The sequence below is a fragment of the Martes martes genome (assembly GCF_963455335.1).
Source record: "Martes martes genome assembly, chromosome: 18".
NCBI lineage: Eukaryota > Metazoa > Chordata > Mammalia > Carnivora > Mustelidae > Martes > Martes martes.
The window spans coordinates 8762361-8781315 of record NC_137906.1 but is presented as its reverse complement, the minus strand read 5'-3'; the positions used below and the strand labels follow the sequence as shown (position 1 = coordinate 8781315).

The 18955-nt window shown below is 46.9% G+C and overlaps 1 protein-coding gene across 4 annotated transcripts in view; it reads left to right on the top strand.

Moving 5' to 3' along the window:
- ZKSCAN1 (zinc finger with KRAB and SCAN domains 1) overlaps positions 1-17273 on the top strand; it is a 41297-nt gene extending 24024 nt beyond the window's left edge. Inside the window, exons 1-6 of one of the 4 annotated variants that reach the window (XM_080829918.1) lie at positions 643-773; positions 9922-10437; positions 10683-10836; positions 13235-13326; positions 13604-13730; positions 15943-17273. In XM_080829918.1, coding sequence (XP_080686044.1) covers positions 10015-10437; positions 10683-10836; positions 13235-13326; positions 13604-13730; positions 15943-16835 — 1689 coding nt within the window. In that variant the 5' untranslated portion in view covers positions 643-773; positions 9922-10014 and the 3' untranslated portion in view covers positions 16836-17273. Of the gene's footprint in view, positions 1-642; positions 774-9921; positions 10438-10682; positions 10837-13234; positions 13327-13603; positions 13731-15942 lie in introns of those variants that run through there. The other 3 variants (XM_080829919.1, XM_080829920.1, XM_080829921.1) reach the window with 3 other exon arrangements.
- The last annotated feature ends 1682 nt before the right edge of the window (positions 17274-18955 follow it).

Genomic DNA, 18955 nt, shown 5'->3' with positions numbered 1-18955 from the left:
TTTCTCTGGGAAGAGTGAAAGCCGGGGTTGTTGTAGGTTGTGAAAGCACCCGGAGGGCAAAAGTTTTCAGACTTTCAAACTGCTGTAGTAGCATATGCCACATGGACAAAACACGTGCTATATGTATATATCTACGTTGATGGTGGACATCCTATGTCCACAGGCCAAAATATTTGAAAACACCGGGCACTCCATTGGCCGACGTCCCCGGGGCCAGAGAGAAGCTAGCAGCGCAGTTTTGTGAACCAGCCACCCCGGCTTCATCTCGCTCGTCCTCGGTTGACACACCCTTGCTTCAGCCGCTCTGCCACAGGCATGCAATTACTAAGAATTATTATTGCTTGATAATAACTATAATTACTGGATGGAAAGCACAGGAGAAATCGAATTATCATATGGACTGCTGTGTGAGCCGGGCAGCCTGGTTGTCCCCGCCTCGCGCCGGTCCCCCGCGTTAACTCCCGGCGGCGCACAAGCCGGGCGGGGGAGCCTCGCGGCTGGAAGCTCGAGCCGAGCACCGAGGCCGGGAGCGGGGTCCAGCGATTCGGGAACCGAGATGCAAATTCCTCCCGCGCTCCTAGAGAGAACCCGGAAGCGCAGCGCAGTCCCGGAAGGCGAGGTGCTGACACACTTCCGGCCTTTGTGACTCATTGTGTCTGTGTCGAGGCGTCGGGAGGGCCTAGGTCCGTGTGCAGCGCCCTTCGGCCGGCCTGAGCCCCAGAGTCAGCTCCCCTTTCTCGCCCAGCGCCCCCAGGCCGCTCCTGGGGCTCACGGTGAGACTTGGGGCCGGCCTCTGGGGAGGGCGGGCGGCGCCGCAGGGTGTGTGCGTGAGGGTGGGCTCTGCAGCTGCGGCCCCGGGGTCCCCTCCAGGCGGCTCGGGCGGAATGTGGAGAGAGCCCAAGCCCCTGTCCGTCCCCAGACCCGGCGGTTGGAAGCGCCGTCCCCCGGGAGACGTCCCAACCCGTTCCAACCCGCCCCCCGGGCCCAGGCGGGGAGGGGGCGAGGGTCTAGTGGCCGGGGGTGCACGGAGACCTGGGGAGAAGCCGTCCGCGGGCCCCTCGCCCGCCGTGTCATCATTGTCATTTGACGTTTCTGGGAACCGGGTTCGCGAGCGAGCCGACCCCTGTCTGGTATTACTGCCCTCCCTTCGTCGCCATTTGCTTTGATTCCAGTGAGAGGGTTTGGGGAGTTTTTTGTTGTTGTTGTTTTTCTTTTTTCGGGGTCCTTCAGGACCTCGAGGTGAAAAATGCGGAAGGCTGAGCAGTGGACACGTTTCGAGGTGCCGCTTACGTGTTTCCAGATCACCTGCTTCTCACCCCGCCCCCACCCCCAAGCGGTTATTAAAAGAGTATTTGAAGCTTAGAGTGGATAAAGACGTGATTTGGATTTTATACATCCCACTCGCTTTATGCCCTGCGGAATATTTTGAAGACCTTTAAAAATGATCTGTCCGGAAGATTAGGTGGATTTTTCTTTTCCCCAGTTCTGGATTACTCGCTGCTTGTCTTGGAGCGGGTGAAGCGTGAAGGGAGTTTGTGGAAATTGCACCAGGCCACTAGGAGACTGATGGCCGGAGTGACCTTGGATGATATAGTACTCTTCTTCAGCTCTCAGTTTTGTCATCTTTGAATAAAATGAACTTGATTTTCTCAAAGGCCCTTCCAACTTTGAAAGTATTTGGTCAGTGTAACTGAAAAATTCAGTCACAGTTTAGCCTGACACGGCGCCCCTCCCCTCCCTTTCCTGCAGTGCCTCTGGCACACAATAAGATACTTTCATTATAGAGAGTAGCTGTTACATGGCCTGGGACCAAAGAAAGCATTTATTGTACAGGCCAGTGCAAGGCGGATTGGAGGTGGTCAGTAAATACTTGTTGAATGGAATTGTGGAGAATTCATTGTAACCAGATCAACGAAGTACTGTTGGTATATATGCTGGCCAAATGTGGAGAAATAGCTTACATTACATAGGGAACCAGAATGATAATTTGCCCCAGAATATATCTCCGAGTTTGTGTTGTCTCTGAATTATTGTGCAAGATGCCCGTTAGTTATTTCAGGCCGTTTTCACCAGTGTTAATGTATAAACAAGGAAACTAGCTACTTAATATACATAGTCTTCTACTGATTCTCTACTTGATCTAAACATTTAATTTTTTCCGACTATATTGCATCTAAATACAGGTGAGTGGTTATGTTAAATTTTACCTTGTCATTCTAAGGTACTCGGTATTCTTCGGGTAGGTGGCTGTCTTTTAAAGGGAGCTTTTTCGTATTTAAAAAAAAAATTGGGGGACACCTGGGTGGCTCAGTCGGTTAAGTGTCTGCCTTCAGCCCTTTAGCTCAGGTCATGATTCCAGGGTCCTGGCATCGAGACCCCGGTTGGGCTCCCTGCTCAGTGGGGAGCCTGCTTCTCCCTCTGCTGCTCCCCCTGCTTGTGTTTTCTCGAATTCTCTCTCTCAAATACATAAAATCTTAGATTTTTTTTTTTTTTTAAAGCTCTGTTCAAAAATCGGGATGGGGTGGGATGCAGTTTGTTTAAACTTTCAAGACTGTGCCCTGGAAAAGACTGGCCTGTTTAGAAGACAGCCTTTGAAATAAACTGAGCTTGTAACTCCAAGCCCTTTTTGTAAGAAAATTGTTGATATTCATCCTCGGTGAAAACCAGTTGCTGGGGGTAATCTTATCTAAATCGGATAGGGTGTCAGAATGTTTTTCAGCTCTAAGGGATCCCAGAGGTGGTTTTCTGCTCCCCTCCCCCATGTGACAGATGAGGATACTAAGTGCCAGAGAGGTTAAATAACTCACTCTGGGGTGTGTAACTTATTTTGGGAGACTAGAATGTAGGTATTCCAACCTGCGCTACTTTCAGTATTACAGGAATTCTCCTGTTGTTTAGTCTTTTAAGCGGGCTGAGAATTGTAAAGCACAGTTACCGCTCTGTTTATTGAAAAAATTAAAGCACCTCTCTCTTGCCTACCAAATGCTGGACCCTGTTTTAAGTGCTTTATATCAGAGTGCATGGGTGGCTCAGTGGGTTAAAGCCTCTGCCTTCAGCTCAGGTCATGATCTCAGGGTCCTGGAATCGAGCCCCGCATAGGGCGGCTCTCTGCTCGGCAAAGTGCCTGCTTCCCCCTCTCTCTCTGCCTGCCTCTCTGCCTACTTACGATCTCTCTCTGTTAAATAAATAAAATCTTTAAAAAAAAATAAGTGCTTTATATCTGTTAACTCATGTAATCCGCACAACCCTGTGAGGAGAGTAACATTTTTTATCCCCATTGCACAAATACAGAGAGAGATTAACCTGCCTAAAACTATCGGCTGGTAAGTGGTGGTTCAGCTTATTGAAACTCTTCCAGGTAGCCCCTGGGGCTAAAATTTGAGGGAAGTATCGAGTGCTGAAGGCGTGGGCACAAAAATAGTAACACCACAAATTCAGTCAGTTAATTCTTAAAAACTAATGTTCCGAGGAATGGTACTAAGTGGTCCAAGAGGTACAAAGAAGCCTGGCCTAGGGAGTCTGGCAGGCCCAGTTGGTGGAGCGGGTGACTCTTCTCAGGTTGGTGGGTCCGAGCCCCACTTGGGGCGTAGAGTAGAGCTTACTTTAGTAAGGAAACAAAGAAGCATACCCCTAGCACTAGTCCAGTTGAGGAAGGAGCATGAAAATTTAAATTACAGAGAAAGATAAGAACTTTCCATGGCAGATGCTTGGCAGAGAGCATTTGGGCCAGAAGTTTAGAGAGAGGAAAAAAGATTGTTTGCTGAGATTATCTGAGAAACCTAAAATAAAACCCAGCCCTTCAACTGCTGTTGGGACTTTTTTTTTCCCCAGAGCAGGAGCAGAAATGTCCAGCATTGGGGAAGAGGACCTGCCAACTGGGGGAAGAGGGAATGTGCCCGCGCCCTCATCTCTGCCCTTTGGGTCTCACTTCCTCTTCAGTCTCTTCCTTTTGAGTCCCACTGACTCAAGAAGTATCCCACTCTTTTTTTTTTTACACCCCCCCCCCAAGCAAGCTCTGCACCCATCATGGGGGTTGAACTCATAACCCCGATATCAAGAGTTGCACGCTCCACCGACTGACCCAGCCAGCTACCCCCCAAAATATCCCACTCTTTAAAACTCTGGTCTACATGGGACACAGATCAAGATTCCTTTCCTTTTTCCTCCTTAGTATAGCTGAGATAGGATACATTTTTCCTAAAAATAGAGTTTTGTGATGCTAGGCTAGTTTCCGCACCTGTCCTGCACAGTTATCCTGTTGGATCACCCCCTCCCCCCCCGCAGCCCCGTTAGATTTGACATGATTCCTACTCGCATCTCCTGCTGTGTCTCCTTAGCCACACCGCTCTCTGGTGAAAACAGTGGGTGACAGATGAGGCCCGTTCTGGGTCGTCATCCTTCACAGGCACCTCCATCAGCCCCCCTCTTGAAAAGAATCTGTGTGTACACGGTAGCTCTTGCTTACCGCACGTGTTGGGACAGAATGAGCTTGGTATGATGGTTAGAGCTTGAACTGAGGGGTCCCACAGACGGAATTTCAAATCCTGGCTCTACCCTTTAATTGCTGTATGACCTTGGGTGTGTTCTTTAACGTCAGTAAACTTTAGTTTTGGCAGTGTAAAGTGAGGTGATAATTGTAGCTACTGTCTGCCGAGACTGTTACGTGCAAGACTTCATATCTGCTCCACAGACAGCACTCAGCGAACACCCGCCCTTACTGTTATGCCTCTGAGCGAATGTTCTTGAATTGAACAACGATGGGGGGGGCGTGGCATTTCAGCTAAGCTCTGAAGAATGAGGAGGATTTGAGAAGGCAGAGAAGACTGGGAGAGGAAATTCCAGACACTGACTGTGCTGTGAGAAAAGGATGGTGATCAGAATCCAAGGCCTCATTAGGAGATACTTGTTTTGTGGTTAGAAAAGGCTCACACGGGAGAGGGGAAGAAATCGATGATGGGCCGTGAATTGTGAGGGGAAGCTAAGACCAGGTACTGTGGGGTGGTGCCTGGAAGGCCATCGGGTTTTGGTAAAAAATAATCTGAGAGTAAGGTAGGGCATGTAGTAGTGGGGAGGTGGGGGAAGGCAGGGAGTCAAAGAGAAGGGGGACCTGATGGAACGTGATCATTCTCCCTGGTGCTTGGAGACCAAGCAAGGAATTCAGTTCTCCTTGAATCCATGCAAGGAGAGGAATCCAGGAAGGTGAGATCCTGGGTTTTAGTGACTAAGGTATTAGTAGAATATCTGATCACTAATTGCCACTAAAGGGAAATAAGTGGCAGGGGGAGAGGTGATATTTTGAGTACTTCTTTTTTCTGGAATTAAACTGCCAGGTCCTCTAACGGGTAAGTACAAAGAAGACTTCCTGTCTTCGAGGGGCTTAGAATTTAGTTGGGAGGTGATAGAAACTGCAGCCCAGATAATATGAGGAGAATATACGTGGCATAAATAGGAAGAAAGAAAGATTGAGGGTGTTCAAAAGAGGAAGGTATCTTACTTAATTTGGAATATCAGGAGAGATTCTACATTTTGAAGAGTAAGTACAAATTGGACCAACAAAGTTGTTATGGTGGGAAATTGTGCATAGCAGAGGCTTGAAGAGGGAACATCACACCTTGTGCATAGGGAACATAAATGGCCAGATGGGCTGAAGTGTGTGTGTGTGTGTGTGTGTGTGTGTGTGTGTACGTGCGTGCACGGGGAGAAGCGGGGTCACTACTAAGAAAAGTAATGGGAGATCAGACTGGAAAAGTAGACTAGGGTGTATTCTTTGAACATGAACCTGGTAGATAACGAAGGATTCACTGACTCTAATTGAGGAGAAGGAGGGAATGACCAGAAGCATTCTTTGACAATATTGTACCAACCTTGGTTTGTTGTTTGTGTTGGACTGGGGAGAGATTGCAGCTGGGAAACCGGGGGACCCTGTCACCAGTCTAGATGGGAGATGGGGAGCCTGAATTAGGGTGGTGGAAAGTAATCGTGGGAGGCGTAGCAGGAAAAGGTAGTCTTTCTTTTGACTTTGCAGAATGAAATTAGAGAAACTAAGGCTCGTAGGAATTATTTAGCCTCTAGTTGAGAAGAAGCTAGGAGTGATCTCTCCGCCTGCCAACTCACTGCCTCTTCCGGTGGAGGAAGCGTTCCCAGGGAGGTCTTGGCCATTCTGATGCTCCAGGGTGCCTCTTGCTAGAAGCTGCCTTGTTGACACATGAGTTATTTCCTTGGCTCCTCTGGCGCTGGTGTTGAAACCTCCTCAGAAATGTTGGCACGTTCTGCTTTGTACTATAATTATTTATATAAAAATAGGAGTCATCTTTGTGTTCCCCGCAGTCTAGGAGGACACTCTGCCCACTGTAGATCTGGAGATGTTTAGGAATTTGAATGATTGTAGCTGGAAGGACTTTACGAAAGTCGCTCTGAAGTTGAAAAACATCTGTTTACTGCAGCAAGGACAGTGGGTGCAGAACTGGTCGAAGGAAATCAGCGGGCAGGGCTGGAGGATGATTTGCCCTGGGCTTTACCAACTTAAAGATCATGGGAAAAAATGACTGAATCCCCACATTCTCTCAGTTTATATAGAAAGCCTTTTTGGAGGTAGTGTTTTTTATCATCCTCATAGTCTGCTACTTTAATAAGGACTTTAATTTTTTTTAAGGGCAAAAAAGTTAAGATAGAAAAACTAATCTATGTGGTAAATCTCAGATTAAAGTCATGATTTTTGCCATTGAAACAGTCCTCTCCAGTGCTCACTTCGGCGTCACGTACGCTAGAGCTGGAATGATACAGAGAAGATGAGCATGGCCTCTGCACAGGGATGCCATGCAAGTTCATGAAGCATACGGTTCAAGACAAAACGAAACAAAAAACAGTCATCTCCAAACCTGTTTTTGGACACACACTCCTATCTGTGAAAATTACTTTAAAAATTGTATACATGTACTCTTATCCCAGCATTTTGTATAATAAAACAAAAAATACATTAAATTGTGCTATTGAAAAATAATTTTTGTGCTTTAAATGCATGAGATTCCTTTTCCATCAAAATTATTAATAATCTTTTTCACGAGAGCCATGTAATTAAAATTGCCTTGCTAGTTTAACATTCCTGACTTGAGGGGCGCCTGGGTGGCTCCCTTGGTTAAGTGTCTGCCTTCGACTCAGGTTATGATCTCAGGGTCGTGGGATGGAGCCCTGTGTCTGGCTCCCTGCTCGGCGGGGAGACTGCTTCTCCCTCTGCCCCTCCCCACACCACTTGTGTTGTCTCTCTCGAATAAATAAAATCTCAAAAATATAAATAAATAAAATGTCTGGCTTTGGATGGTACAGCAGTTGGATGCTCTGTCTCTAAAACTTGAATTTGGTGCTGTTGAATTGAAAAAGAAAACCTCACAAAGATTTATCAATTCAGGTGGAAGAAACACATTGTCAGCTCTGCTTAGTAACTCATGACTGGTCCTGTCCACCGTGCTAAATTTTGGTTGTTGAAATTCAGCTAGTACATCTCCATTTCCCATACCTTTAAATCACCTGTTCTTAAAAACTCATCAAAAGGTGGGATGCCCGGCTGGCCCTGTCAGTAGGGCATGATCTTGTAGATCATGAGTTCAAGCCCCACATTGGGCATAGAGCCTACTTTAAAAAAAAAAAAAATCAAAGGGTGTTTTATGTTTTTAAAAAACAGATTTTTAAGATTCATAAAATTCTTCATTTGGAAGATTTTTAACAGTAGAAAATATTTACTTGTTTTTCAGATGTATAGATGATGAGGTTTTTCCGGGATACTGAGCATCATTTTTGGCAGTTAAAATTACATAACAGTGGAGACTGTTTACCAGCATAGGACTGTTACCGTAATAGTCTTTTTTTTTTTTTTAATTTATTTATTTGACAGAGAGCACAAGCAGGCAGAGTAGTAGGTAGAGAGAGAGGAAGAAGCAGGGTCCCTGCTGAGCAAGGAGCCGGATGTGGGGCTCGATCCCAGGAATTTTGGGATCATGACCTGACCCAAAGGCAGTTGCTTAACCAACTGAGCCACCCAAGTGCCCCATAATAGTCTTTTGTAACATTTTTTTCCTCCCTAAAGCAGCTACTTTGTTTCTTATTGGTTGACATCTTGTTTGATTTTAGATTGACTTTGGTTTTTACTTCCTAATCTGGGTGAGTAAGACCCTTCTGTAGATAGAAGCTTCATCTGTGCAATTTGTTTCTTCACGTGTATTTGCACCATTAGCATTTCCTCAAATTGTAGTTTCTCTGCCAGAGTCTTTAAGCTGCTTGTCTTTTTTCTTTTCTTTTGAGCTGTAATTGACATATAACGATATGTGAGTTGCAGGTATACAAAGTAATGATTTGATATTTGGGCAGAATGATCACAGTAAATCTAGTTAACATCTATCACGAAATTTCAGATTTTTTTTTTGCTTTTTTTAACATAAAGATTTTTTTTTTTAAAGATTTTCCTTATTTATTTGAGAGAGAGAGCACAAGCAGAGGGATCAGCAGAGGGAGAGGGAGCCGGATGTGGGACTAGATCCTGGAACTCCACGATCATGACCTGAGCCGAAGGCAAAACGCTAAACCAGCTGAGCCACCCAGGCACCCAGAATGTTTTTTCTTGTGATGAGAATTTTTAAGATCACTTAGCAACTTTCAGATAACACGACACAGTATTACTAACTCTGGTCACCACTGTGTGTATTATATTCCTGTGGCTCATTTATTTGAGACCCGGAAGTTTATCATTTGACCCCCTTCACCCAGTTGCCCAGCCCCCGTTCTTGTCTCTTTTGTGAAGGCAGGATTCATTCAATGTAGATAAAATAATCTGTTATTCCACATAACTGGTCTCAGATAAACTGGGAAATACCACAGTACCTAAGAGTGGGCACGTGAAACGAGGGCACTTTAGCAGCTCTGCGTGGGGGAGGGAGGCTCCCACTTTTTCCTTGGGATGCACTCAGTGACATGGGACCGGTCAGCATTGAACCAAGGGAGGGTGTTGATGGCAGGTGCAACACACCATCTGTAAAGTGGCACTAGTGGTTGTGCCTCCTTGCTAGGGCTGCTGGCAGAGGAAATAAGATGATGCGAGGACTGCTTGAAGCCTGGTGCCTGGCACCCGCTAAGGCTCTTCTCTCACCGGGCTGGTGTCGTAATCTGCCGTCCTCCGGGAGGTTAGGTGTTCGGACTCAGGCAGACACCCCGAGGCTAGAATTGGCCTAGTGGAGGTTTCTCTCTGCAAACCAATTTTTTTCTTTTTTTAAGATTTTCTTTACCCGAGGGGCACCTGGGTGGCTCATTGGGGTAAGCCTCTGCCTTCGGCTCGGGTCATGATCTCAGGGTCCTGGGATCGAGCCCCACATCGGGATCTCTGCTCAGCAGGGAGCCTGCTTCCCCCTTTCTCTCTGCCTGCTGCTCTGCCTACTTGTGATCTCTCTCTCTCTCTCTGTCAAATAAATAAATCTTTTTAAAAAATTTTCTTTACCTGAGAGAGATGGAGACAGCACAAGCAGGGGGAGGGGCAGAGGGAGAGGGCAAAGCAGACACCCTGCTGAGCTGGGAGCCCAATGCGGGGCTCGATCCCAAGACCCTGAGATCATGACCTGAGCCTAACTCAGACATTTAACTGACTGAGCCTCCCGGGCACCCCTTTAAGACTTTATTTTTAAGTAATCCCTACACCCAGTGTGGAGCTCAAACTCACAACCCCAAGATCAAGAGTGTCATTTGCTCTCCTGACCGAGGCAGCCAGGAACCCCTCTGCAAAACCTTAATATATAAAGTGACAGTGAAAACAGTGCACCTCTGGAGGCTTTTGCTTTTGCTTTTCAGAGGTGTTTTCAGTGCCTGATGTCCAGCTCTGTGTGAAGTGCTAACACAGGTCACTTTTCATAAAAGTACTAATAATTTTGTTCACTGTGTCAGGAACGGCACCAAATCATACCAGCAAACATCTCCCAGGCCAGGAAGGAGAGCACAGACCCTATTTGGATCAAGTCCGCCCCCTGAGCCTGAAGGATGACTGCAGAGTCAAGGGAAGCCACAGGTCTGTCCCCCCAGGCTGCCCAGGAGAAGGATGGGATCGTGATAGTGAAGGTAGAAGAGGAAGATGAAGAAGACCACATGTGGGGGCAGGATTCCAGCCTGCAGGAGACGCCTCCTCCCGACCCAGAGATTTTCCGCCAACGGTTCAGGCACTTCTGTTACCAGAACACTTTTGGGCCTCGGGAGGCTCTGAGTCGACTGAAGGAACTTTGTCATCAGTGGCTCCGGCCGGAGATCAACACCAAGGAGCAGATCCTGGAGCTGCTGGTGCTGGAGCAGTTCCTTTCCATCCTGCCCAAGGAGCTCCAAGTCTGGCTGCAGGAATACCGTCCCGATAGTGGAGAGGAGGCCGTGACCCTCCTGGAAGATTTGGAGCTTGATTTATCAGGACAGCAGGTAAGAAGAGGTGAAACCGATTCTCTGTAAGTAGCGCCTGGCCTTAAGCCTGGAGCAAAGAGCAAGTTACAGTGGAAAGCTGGCACTCGTCGTCCTTGTGGTGGTGACTTTCTGCTCTGCTTGGATGATGAAAGGTGTGCCGGCCTCCTGCTCCTGCCTCCATGGGTCTGCTTACCAGCTTTTGGTTTGTTTAAATTCCTATTTTAAAAGTGATTTACCCACAAGCCCACCCTATTTGTCCTCAGGTGCCAGGTCAAGTTCATGGACCTGAGATGCTCGCAAGGGGGATGGTGCCTCTGGATCCAGTGCAGGAGTCCTCGAGCTTTGACCTTCATCATGAGGCCACCCAGTCCCATTTCAAGCATTCATCTCGGAAACCTCGCCTCTTACAGTCACGCGGTAAGAAGCAAGGTTTCATGTGGGAAAAAAAACCAACTGGGTGGGGGTGCCCTTACTATGTTGCTGAGCGCCTGTAGTTTAAAGAAAAAAAAAATGCTGGTTTTTTTTTTTAATCATTATACATTATTGTCAGTATTACTAAATATGGGGAAAATCTAATTTACAGACCAACCTCAGGAGATAATGTTACTGAGAAGGTAAATGAAATGTATGTCGTGAACTTGGGTGGACATTACATTATTCTTGGAGCTGTTAGCATTTTGAATGTCCAGCAGATTTTTTTTTTTTTTTTAACACAAAATTGCTGGGAAGAGGTAATATATTTCCAGCCTGGGTTTTGAAACACTGGTTAATATCATAAGTTACCTTGAAAAGGATCATTTTATTTTATTTTATTTTATTTTTTTAATTTATTTGTTAGAGATCACAAGTAAGCAGAGAGAGAGAGAGGAGGAAACAGGCTCCCTGCTGAGCAGAGAAACTGATGCAGGACTTGATCCCAGGACCCCAGGATCATGACCTGAGCCGAAGGCAGAGGCTTAACCCACTGAGTCACCCAGGCACCCCGAAAAGGATCATTTTTTAAAATACATTTTATTAATGTATAAAAATGTTGTATAGCCTCTTTTTCTAGCTTTTAGAAATTTTAAACAGTGAGAAAAGGATGGAAAAAATATTTTGTTTTTGTTTGAGGAACATGAGGAGGAAAATCATTTCAAGGTCCTATGTTAAAATCAGTTTAGGAGTGCCTGGGTGGCTCAGTGGATTAAGCTTCTGCCTTTGGCTCAGGTCATGATCCCGGAGTCCTGGGATCAAGCCCCGCATCGGGCTCTCTGCTCGGCGGGGAGCCTGCTTCCCTCTCTCTCTGCCTGCTGCTCTGCCTACTTGTGATCTCTCTCTCTCTCTCAAATGGATAAATAAAATCTTCTTAAAAAAAATCAGTTTAAATTATTTTTCCTTTGAGGGAAATATTAACAATAACTTTATCTAATTTAGAAATCAGAGTAGGTATATAGACCATCAGTAAAAACAAGAACATATTAAAAGTCCCGTTGGTCAAGAAGCGTTGATAAAGGCACATTCCTCAACCAATGTGTTCATTTGTGATGACATTTAAGGCGGGAATATTAGAACTTCAGAAAACATTCTCCTGTGTGCATTCTGGAGGAATCTGTAAATCAGTGCGTTGCAATGATTGATCCACCACTGTCCATCCAGTCCCGCTCGTGTCCTGTACAGGGTTTGGGAGGTCTTTCCATGCTCTACACGGAGGGAATCAGAAAATTGAAGAGGATATTGGTAGCTTTCAGTGCCAGATTAGAGCATCCTGTCCCCAGCATAGCAGTTTTAGAAACCCAGGCATGGACCGTTGACGCTTAGTAAATAGTTCTGCGGGGAATTCAGCCATAGCCTTTACCCTCAAGTCCCTCTCAGGGCTGTTCTTCCAGAGTCTTTCTCCTAATTCTCAGAAGGTAAAAATGCTAAATACTTGGTCTTTCTGCACATTTTGCTTTAGCTTGTTTTATAACTGTATGGCCTGAAATAGTTACAAGGTTTAGTAATCAGTTTCAAATTCATTTCTCTTATGTCTTTGCAGCTCAGTAACATCATCTGTTTATCCAGTAACGTTTCCAAATCTAATATTGCTTGGCAAGGGAAGATTTTAATTTTGCAGTTTAAAAATCTGTATAGTTGTTCTTACACATGGCAGTTTGTGATCGTCAGTCAGTGATCGTCTGATAGACATCTTGTCTTAGATCAGCGTCGACCCACATTTCTGCGAACTAGTAAATGTCTCATCGACATTTGAACCTTATAGAACGTTTAGTCAGAAAACTGTGGCTAAGTGAGGGAGAAAAGTAGGAGGACCAAAAATGGCCAGAAGAGACCCCCCTTTTTGTGCCCTGTGTTTCAAGATAATACTACTAAGGATTGTTAACGCTCGTGTTATATTTTCCACAACTGAATGAGATTGTGATGCTCTGGTGCTGTTCCTTGGACTGGAGAAAATTAAATGGTGAGCCAGACTTGAATCATGGACTGGAAGTTACCCACTTCCATAGATAAGGAAGACTAGGAAGCCGGGTTATAATTCTGGCTCTGCTCTTCTTCGCTGTGTGACATTAGGCAAGTCATTGACTTTCTCGGTGTTTGGTTTCCCCCTCTTTAAACGAAAGGGATTGGACCACGTGATTCTAAGGACCCTTTTATGACTCCTTGTGACTTGGAATAGCAGAGGTCATACTTTCTCTTTTTTAGATTCTCTGCAGTTACCTATTCTGTAGTTGAACACTGAACATCACACATGCTGGGCAGGAAAGAGAGGCCCCGGGCCCTTCTTGGAGGGGAGGCCCAGAGCAGAGCTGGTTTTACTCACAGCTCCTTTCTCCTCCCTCAGCTCTCCCTGCCACCCACGTTCCTGCCCCTCATCACGAGGGGAGTCCCAGAGACCAGGCGATGGCATCTGCACTATTCACGGCAGATTCCCAGGTGAGCGGTGGGCCCCTCTGCCTTCCTGAGACCCTCGTGTCTGCCTCTCTTCCTGGAGCTCTTTTAGCTCCCTCCACCCCGAACACCATCTTGATGCCCCTTCCCACAGAGTGGCCCCAGTCCCGCCCTCCCCATCCACCAGAGCCTGGCATGATCACCTTTTCTTTCCCGGCATCCTGTAGGTTTGCAGTCAACTGTCCCTGACTCCCAAGTTTGGGTGATGGGATTGTCCCTGAGCTTTGGGAGAACTGAGTGTGGGGATCTCGTATTATTTCAGGCAATGGTGAAGATCGAGGACATGGCCGTGTCCCTCATCCTGGAGGAATGGGGATGTCAGAACCTGGCCCGGAGGAATCTGAATAGGGACAACAGGCAGGAGAATTATGGGAACGTGTTTTCCCAGGGTAAGACTGATGCAGGATTATTGTCTAAGATTGTTTTGCATCTTCTTTTTTTCGTTAGTTGTGGGATCGCTGATGTGTTCACTTGAGAGTTGCCAAGGATTGAGAGGCTACTGAGCCCCTTTTCTTCAGGCTAGATAGAGCGGGAGCACGTTTGTGTTCGCTTAACCCTCAGAGCCTGATACCGTGAGTCCCTGATTCCAAGTGGATTTTTTACTTTTAGGTAGTTTTTGCTGTTCGAAATCAGAAATACTCTTAAGTTCTGAGTTCTCACCTCTTCAGCCGTTCTTCTCCAGTCCCCATCAGTTGTAGTGTAGGCGCCTCTGTCAAGGGGATGGATTCTGTATTTCCTATTCTAGAGGTCTGAGTGAGACCTAATCATCATCAGTCTAGTCCTAACCTAGGACCGCATTCCTGGACTTAACAGTCATCCTTCCATGGGCTTTCTGTCTTCTTCCATCCCGTGCGCACTGCTCCCAGGCAGCTTTGTGTTAACTCCTGAGTTGTCCCTTACGATCAGGATTCCCCGTTTCCAAACCTAATGGTGATCTTCTATGGAGAAGTCTGCTCCTGGACGTGTAGTAAGAACAAAAACAAGCTCTCAGAGGCATCAACCATATAAGACAAGGTGACACAATTGACAGACATTCCCATTTGTCCCCTTCCCTCAATCCCCGGAAGACCGTACTGCAAAGCGGCTCTCAAATGAGTTGTGTCATGGGATGTCCACAGTGAGACTTCTGCCTCGGGAGGACAGAGGGAGGGTGAGTGAAGGGAACTGAAGAAAGAATGTTACTAAAGAAGCCTCAGGTTTTACATTGAACCATAGACCTAATCAAGTGGTGGTTTCTTGGTACTTGCTCTTTGGACCAGATTCTGAAAATTAAGCCAAAGAACTGATCTGTGTTTCTGAGCTGGGTATTACCTACCCCGTGATAACTTCAAAAAGCAAACACTAGTTGCAGACAGTCTGGGAATTATCCCAGTAACCAAGGACTTTGGCTTGGAATTCAAAAGAAGTGGACCGATTTCCTCCTCTTAAGACTGGTTCGGTATTTCCGGTGATTTCATCACTAAAGTCAGGGCATAGGTACGACTCAGCTTTCCGGGGTTGCGTTCAGGGGCCTCTCTGGGGTAGTGCAGGCCCACCTGGAAAGGGCTCTTGAAGCCCGCTAAACAAAGAAGAGAATTGCAGTAACTTCGGTTTTTTTTCCTAGATAATGTGAACAGCTATAAAATAGTGCATTTTACTCTATTCAGATTAAAATTAAAATTTAAAATTCACTCAATTTAAAAATAATGACAGACTGAATCTAGCAGACTGCAACAAAGATGTATTTCAGTGTTGTAATGTGCTCGTTTAATGACAGGATCAGCTTTGCATTTGTAAAATTTGGGTTTTTTACATCATCTCCTTCATGGGCCACATCCAGAATTGTTTTCAGTTTCTTTTCGGTTCTCGGGTGTTCTCCCTGGTCTGTCAGTGAAGGTTTTAGTTACATTTAGTAACGCCCCAGTCAGCTGCTTCCTCACCCTCATCTCTGACAATGGGGCACTGGCAGCTCGGTGCTACTGTCGTTGCTGGAGGAGAGAAACTCCTGTCTGAAGACCCCTGGAACTTGCCCAGGCCAGAGCTCCTGTGCTGTCCACTCACTGCGGACTTGTTAAAAATCTCACAGAACCGGAGTATTCACTTGTCCTTTATTAACTATATACATACCTTCCTTTGTGGGCTAGTACCACTTACCGTTTCTAGGAGGGACCTCTCTATTCCCTTTGTTCAAACTCATACTTAATATTAGAAACAGAACATGATTTTTTTAAATGTATATTCCTTTATATTAATTACTGGATGATCAAATTCTAGAACCGTGAATTGTGACCTCTTATGTTACTTTTTTCCTCTCCCTTCCTTCCCTAACTTGTTCTGCTCCCTCTGGGTCTTCACTTCACCACCCCCCCGCCCCCCAGTGTGTGCATTCCCACCCTCTCCCCGTGCTCCCGCTGCTATCCTCCCGTTCAGGCCGCCCTCTCCTTCCCTAGCTCTGCTCCCTGTTGTCCTGGTTCATTCCCCCTGTTTTTCTCCGATTTCATCTCCGATTAATACTGCGAGGTCATTTTGCAGGCAAGTAGAAGCTTCCGGGAAAACAGCGTCAGTTGGTTAACCCGCATATTCAAAAGAAAATGGTGCCATTTGTATTTTCTGTTGTGTCAGGTTGTGAAAACAGGAGTGAGAATGAGGAGTCAACCTCAAAGGCTGAAATCGCAGAAGACTCAGCGTCACGTGGGGAGCCCACAGGAAGATTCCAGAAAGATTTTGGAGAAAAACGTGAACAGCAGGGCAGAACAGTAGAAAGGCAACAGAGAAACCCTGAGGAAAAAACTGGAAGAGAAAAAAAAGATTCAGGGCCAGCTACGGTCAAGGAAAAAAAACCCACCGCGGGAGAGAGAGGTCCAAGGGAGAAGGGTAAAGGTTTGGGAAGAAGTTTCAGCCTGAGTTCAAACTTTAACGCCCCCGAAGAAGCTCCAACAGGAGCGAAGTCCCACAGATGTGATGAATGTGGTAAATGCTTCACGAGGAGTTCAAGCCTTATTCGCCATAAAATAATCCATACCGGAGAAAAGCCCTATGAATGTAGTGAGTGTGGGAAAGCCTTCAGCCTCAACTCAAACCTGGTCCTGCATCAGAGAATCCACACAGGAGAGAAACCTCATGAATGTAACGAGTGTGGCAAAGCCTTCAGTCACAGTTCGAATCTCATTCTCCATCAACGGATCCACTCTGGAGAGAAACCCTATGAATGTAACGAATGTGGGAAGGCCTTCAGCCAGAGCTCAGACCTGACTAAACATCAGAGGATCCACACGGGGGAGAAACCCTATGAATGTAGTGAATGTGGGAAAGCTTTCAACCGAAACTCGTACCTTATTTTGCATCGGAGAATTCACACCCGAGAAAAGCCCTATAAGTGCACTAAGTGCGGCAAGGCCTTCACGCGGAGCTCGACCCTCACTCTGCATCACAGGATCCACACCAGAGAGCGGGCCTCCGAGTACAGCCCCGCCTCCCTCGATGCGTTTGGCGCCTTCCTGAAAAGCTGTGTGTAGAGCGAGAGTTCCAGAATTCGTCAACAAGCCATTTCCCCCTTTTGTTTCCAAAACTGCTTCAGAGACGTGTGCCCACGGAGGGGAAAAAAAAGAGGGCCTCAACAGATTAAAAGGAAAAAAACTCACACTTCAGGATCCTTGTAGTTCCATCAGCAGTGTTCCGCCTTTGCATCATCTGGTGGGCGTGTAATCCTCCCACACGATCCCTGCAGGGAAAAGCTAGTCCTATGGAAAATCCACACAAGATAAAAGCACACATACAGTCAAACGTCCAGCTTTTCAGTAATGAGGATACCTTTAAGGCGCTCTCGGACTCAGCAACCACAACATAGAATCGAAAGATTAAGATTGGCTCCGGGAAAGCCATACTGGGGTTTTTGAAGCTGCTTTCCGCAAACAAGCCCTACTTGGCCAACATCTTGGTATACCTTATTTCTCAAAAAGAAAAAAAAAAAAAATGAATCGCTAAAATAAACTGCATTGGGACATGCTGCTCAACCTAGTTATATATACGATAAGTTATATATATGATCACTGGTAGCCTGCCAAAGCTATAGAAATCTAGGACTGTGCTGATCGGTGTCAAACCAAAGATTTCTAGCTCTTCTTGAAAGAGGGTATGTGCACCAGTCTACAGTTCCAAAGGATCGCAACAAATGTAGATGGTTCTATCCTCATCGCTGAGATAAATCCTCCTGAAATGGCAACAACGATTCGAAACCCTTCTCTCCCTTCTCGAAATCCCGAAAGCACTGTCGCACTCCGAAATGCATTTCTCCACAAGTTAGCGCTTGATCGATCATAGACTGTCTTTTAATTCTCCGTTGTCTCGTGTATGCGAGTTTTCATCACGCCCCCTCCCCAGAGAGATGCTTCGATCGTCACGGGATCGCTCTGTATCCCGACAGCACTGGACACGGTGCTGAACACGGAAGAGGCACTCGTTCCAGCAGGACTTCTGCGCTTCCGGTGAAGTCCTGTGTCAATCGTGAGTACCTGAAGTAGGGTAGCCTGGCCCAGCTTGTGAAGCCGACCTTGGGAGTGCGAGCATGCCACAGCTCCAGGGTCTGGCGCTCTTTTTGTCCTGACTATAAAAGAAAGCCGCTGGCTAGCTGCCTGCATAGACTCTTCTACACACAGACCTGTGAGTAAATACCACGGAATGTCAGAAACGACTCTCTCGTCGTCATCTTCAGAAAAATAGCAACTGTTCCCGAGGCCGTGTCTTGACATCTTTCTGGGGCAAAATACCTTAGCCAGAATTCTCTTCAGTCAGCTGATGGACAACGTGACCATTTAGGCACTTTCTGAATCCTTTGTAACTAAATCATACAGTGCAAAAGATGTGATTTTTTTTTTTTTTTTACTGCTTTTCAGAACAAGGAAAGGTGTCAAGTGCGTTTTTCCGCCCCCACGCTTTCCAGAAGCTTTGCAAAGGTACTTGATGCTGTTCGCCGGCAATTACTGTGTTCATTGCTCTGAGTTCACCGACAAGCTGAGATGTGGTTGGTCGTATATCACACTTGGACTGCACAGGGTCTTCTCTGTTTCTCATCCCTGAAGACAGAGGATGGGGGAGGGGCCATGAAAGCGGGAAGAAGCAACCCGCCGCCTAGAAGCTAATGACAGACGGTTTTCGGGTACGCACCCGGGGGAGCCAGGAATCATGGGCGACCTAGGCAGCCCTCAGGGACTTGGGTGGAGAGGTCTCTGCTCTTGAGAGCGTGTAGGTGATGGTGGACCGCCCCGCGGCAACTTAGAAGCAGACCAAGAGCAGACCCGAAGACTCTGCCCCTAACGGGAGAGCCCCACGTAGAGTTTTGAGTTTATCCCTCAAGAAACAACGAAAACTGTCCTCCTCCACCAGCGGTTCGCCGACCGACCACTCGAGCCCAGCGGCCAGCCGGGCTTGATGGGGAGCCAGCGAGTGGGGGCAGCTGGCGCCTCAGCTCCAGACCAAACTGCAATTCTGCGCGGCAGCGAGTCTCTGGCCTCTGTCTGTGACTGGGACCAACCACGACCTGCCTGGAGCTCCGGAGCGGGTCCGCCCGCGTTGCCTGCGGAAGCGTCCAGGAGGTGCGGCGGCGGCGCCCACCGCAGAGCTCTTCCTAGCCGGTGCA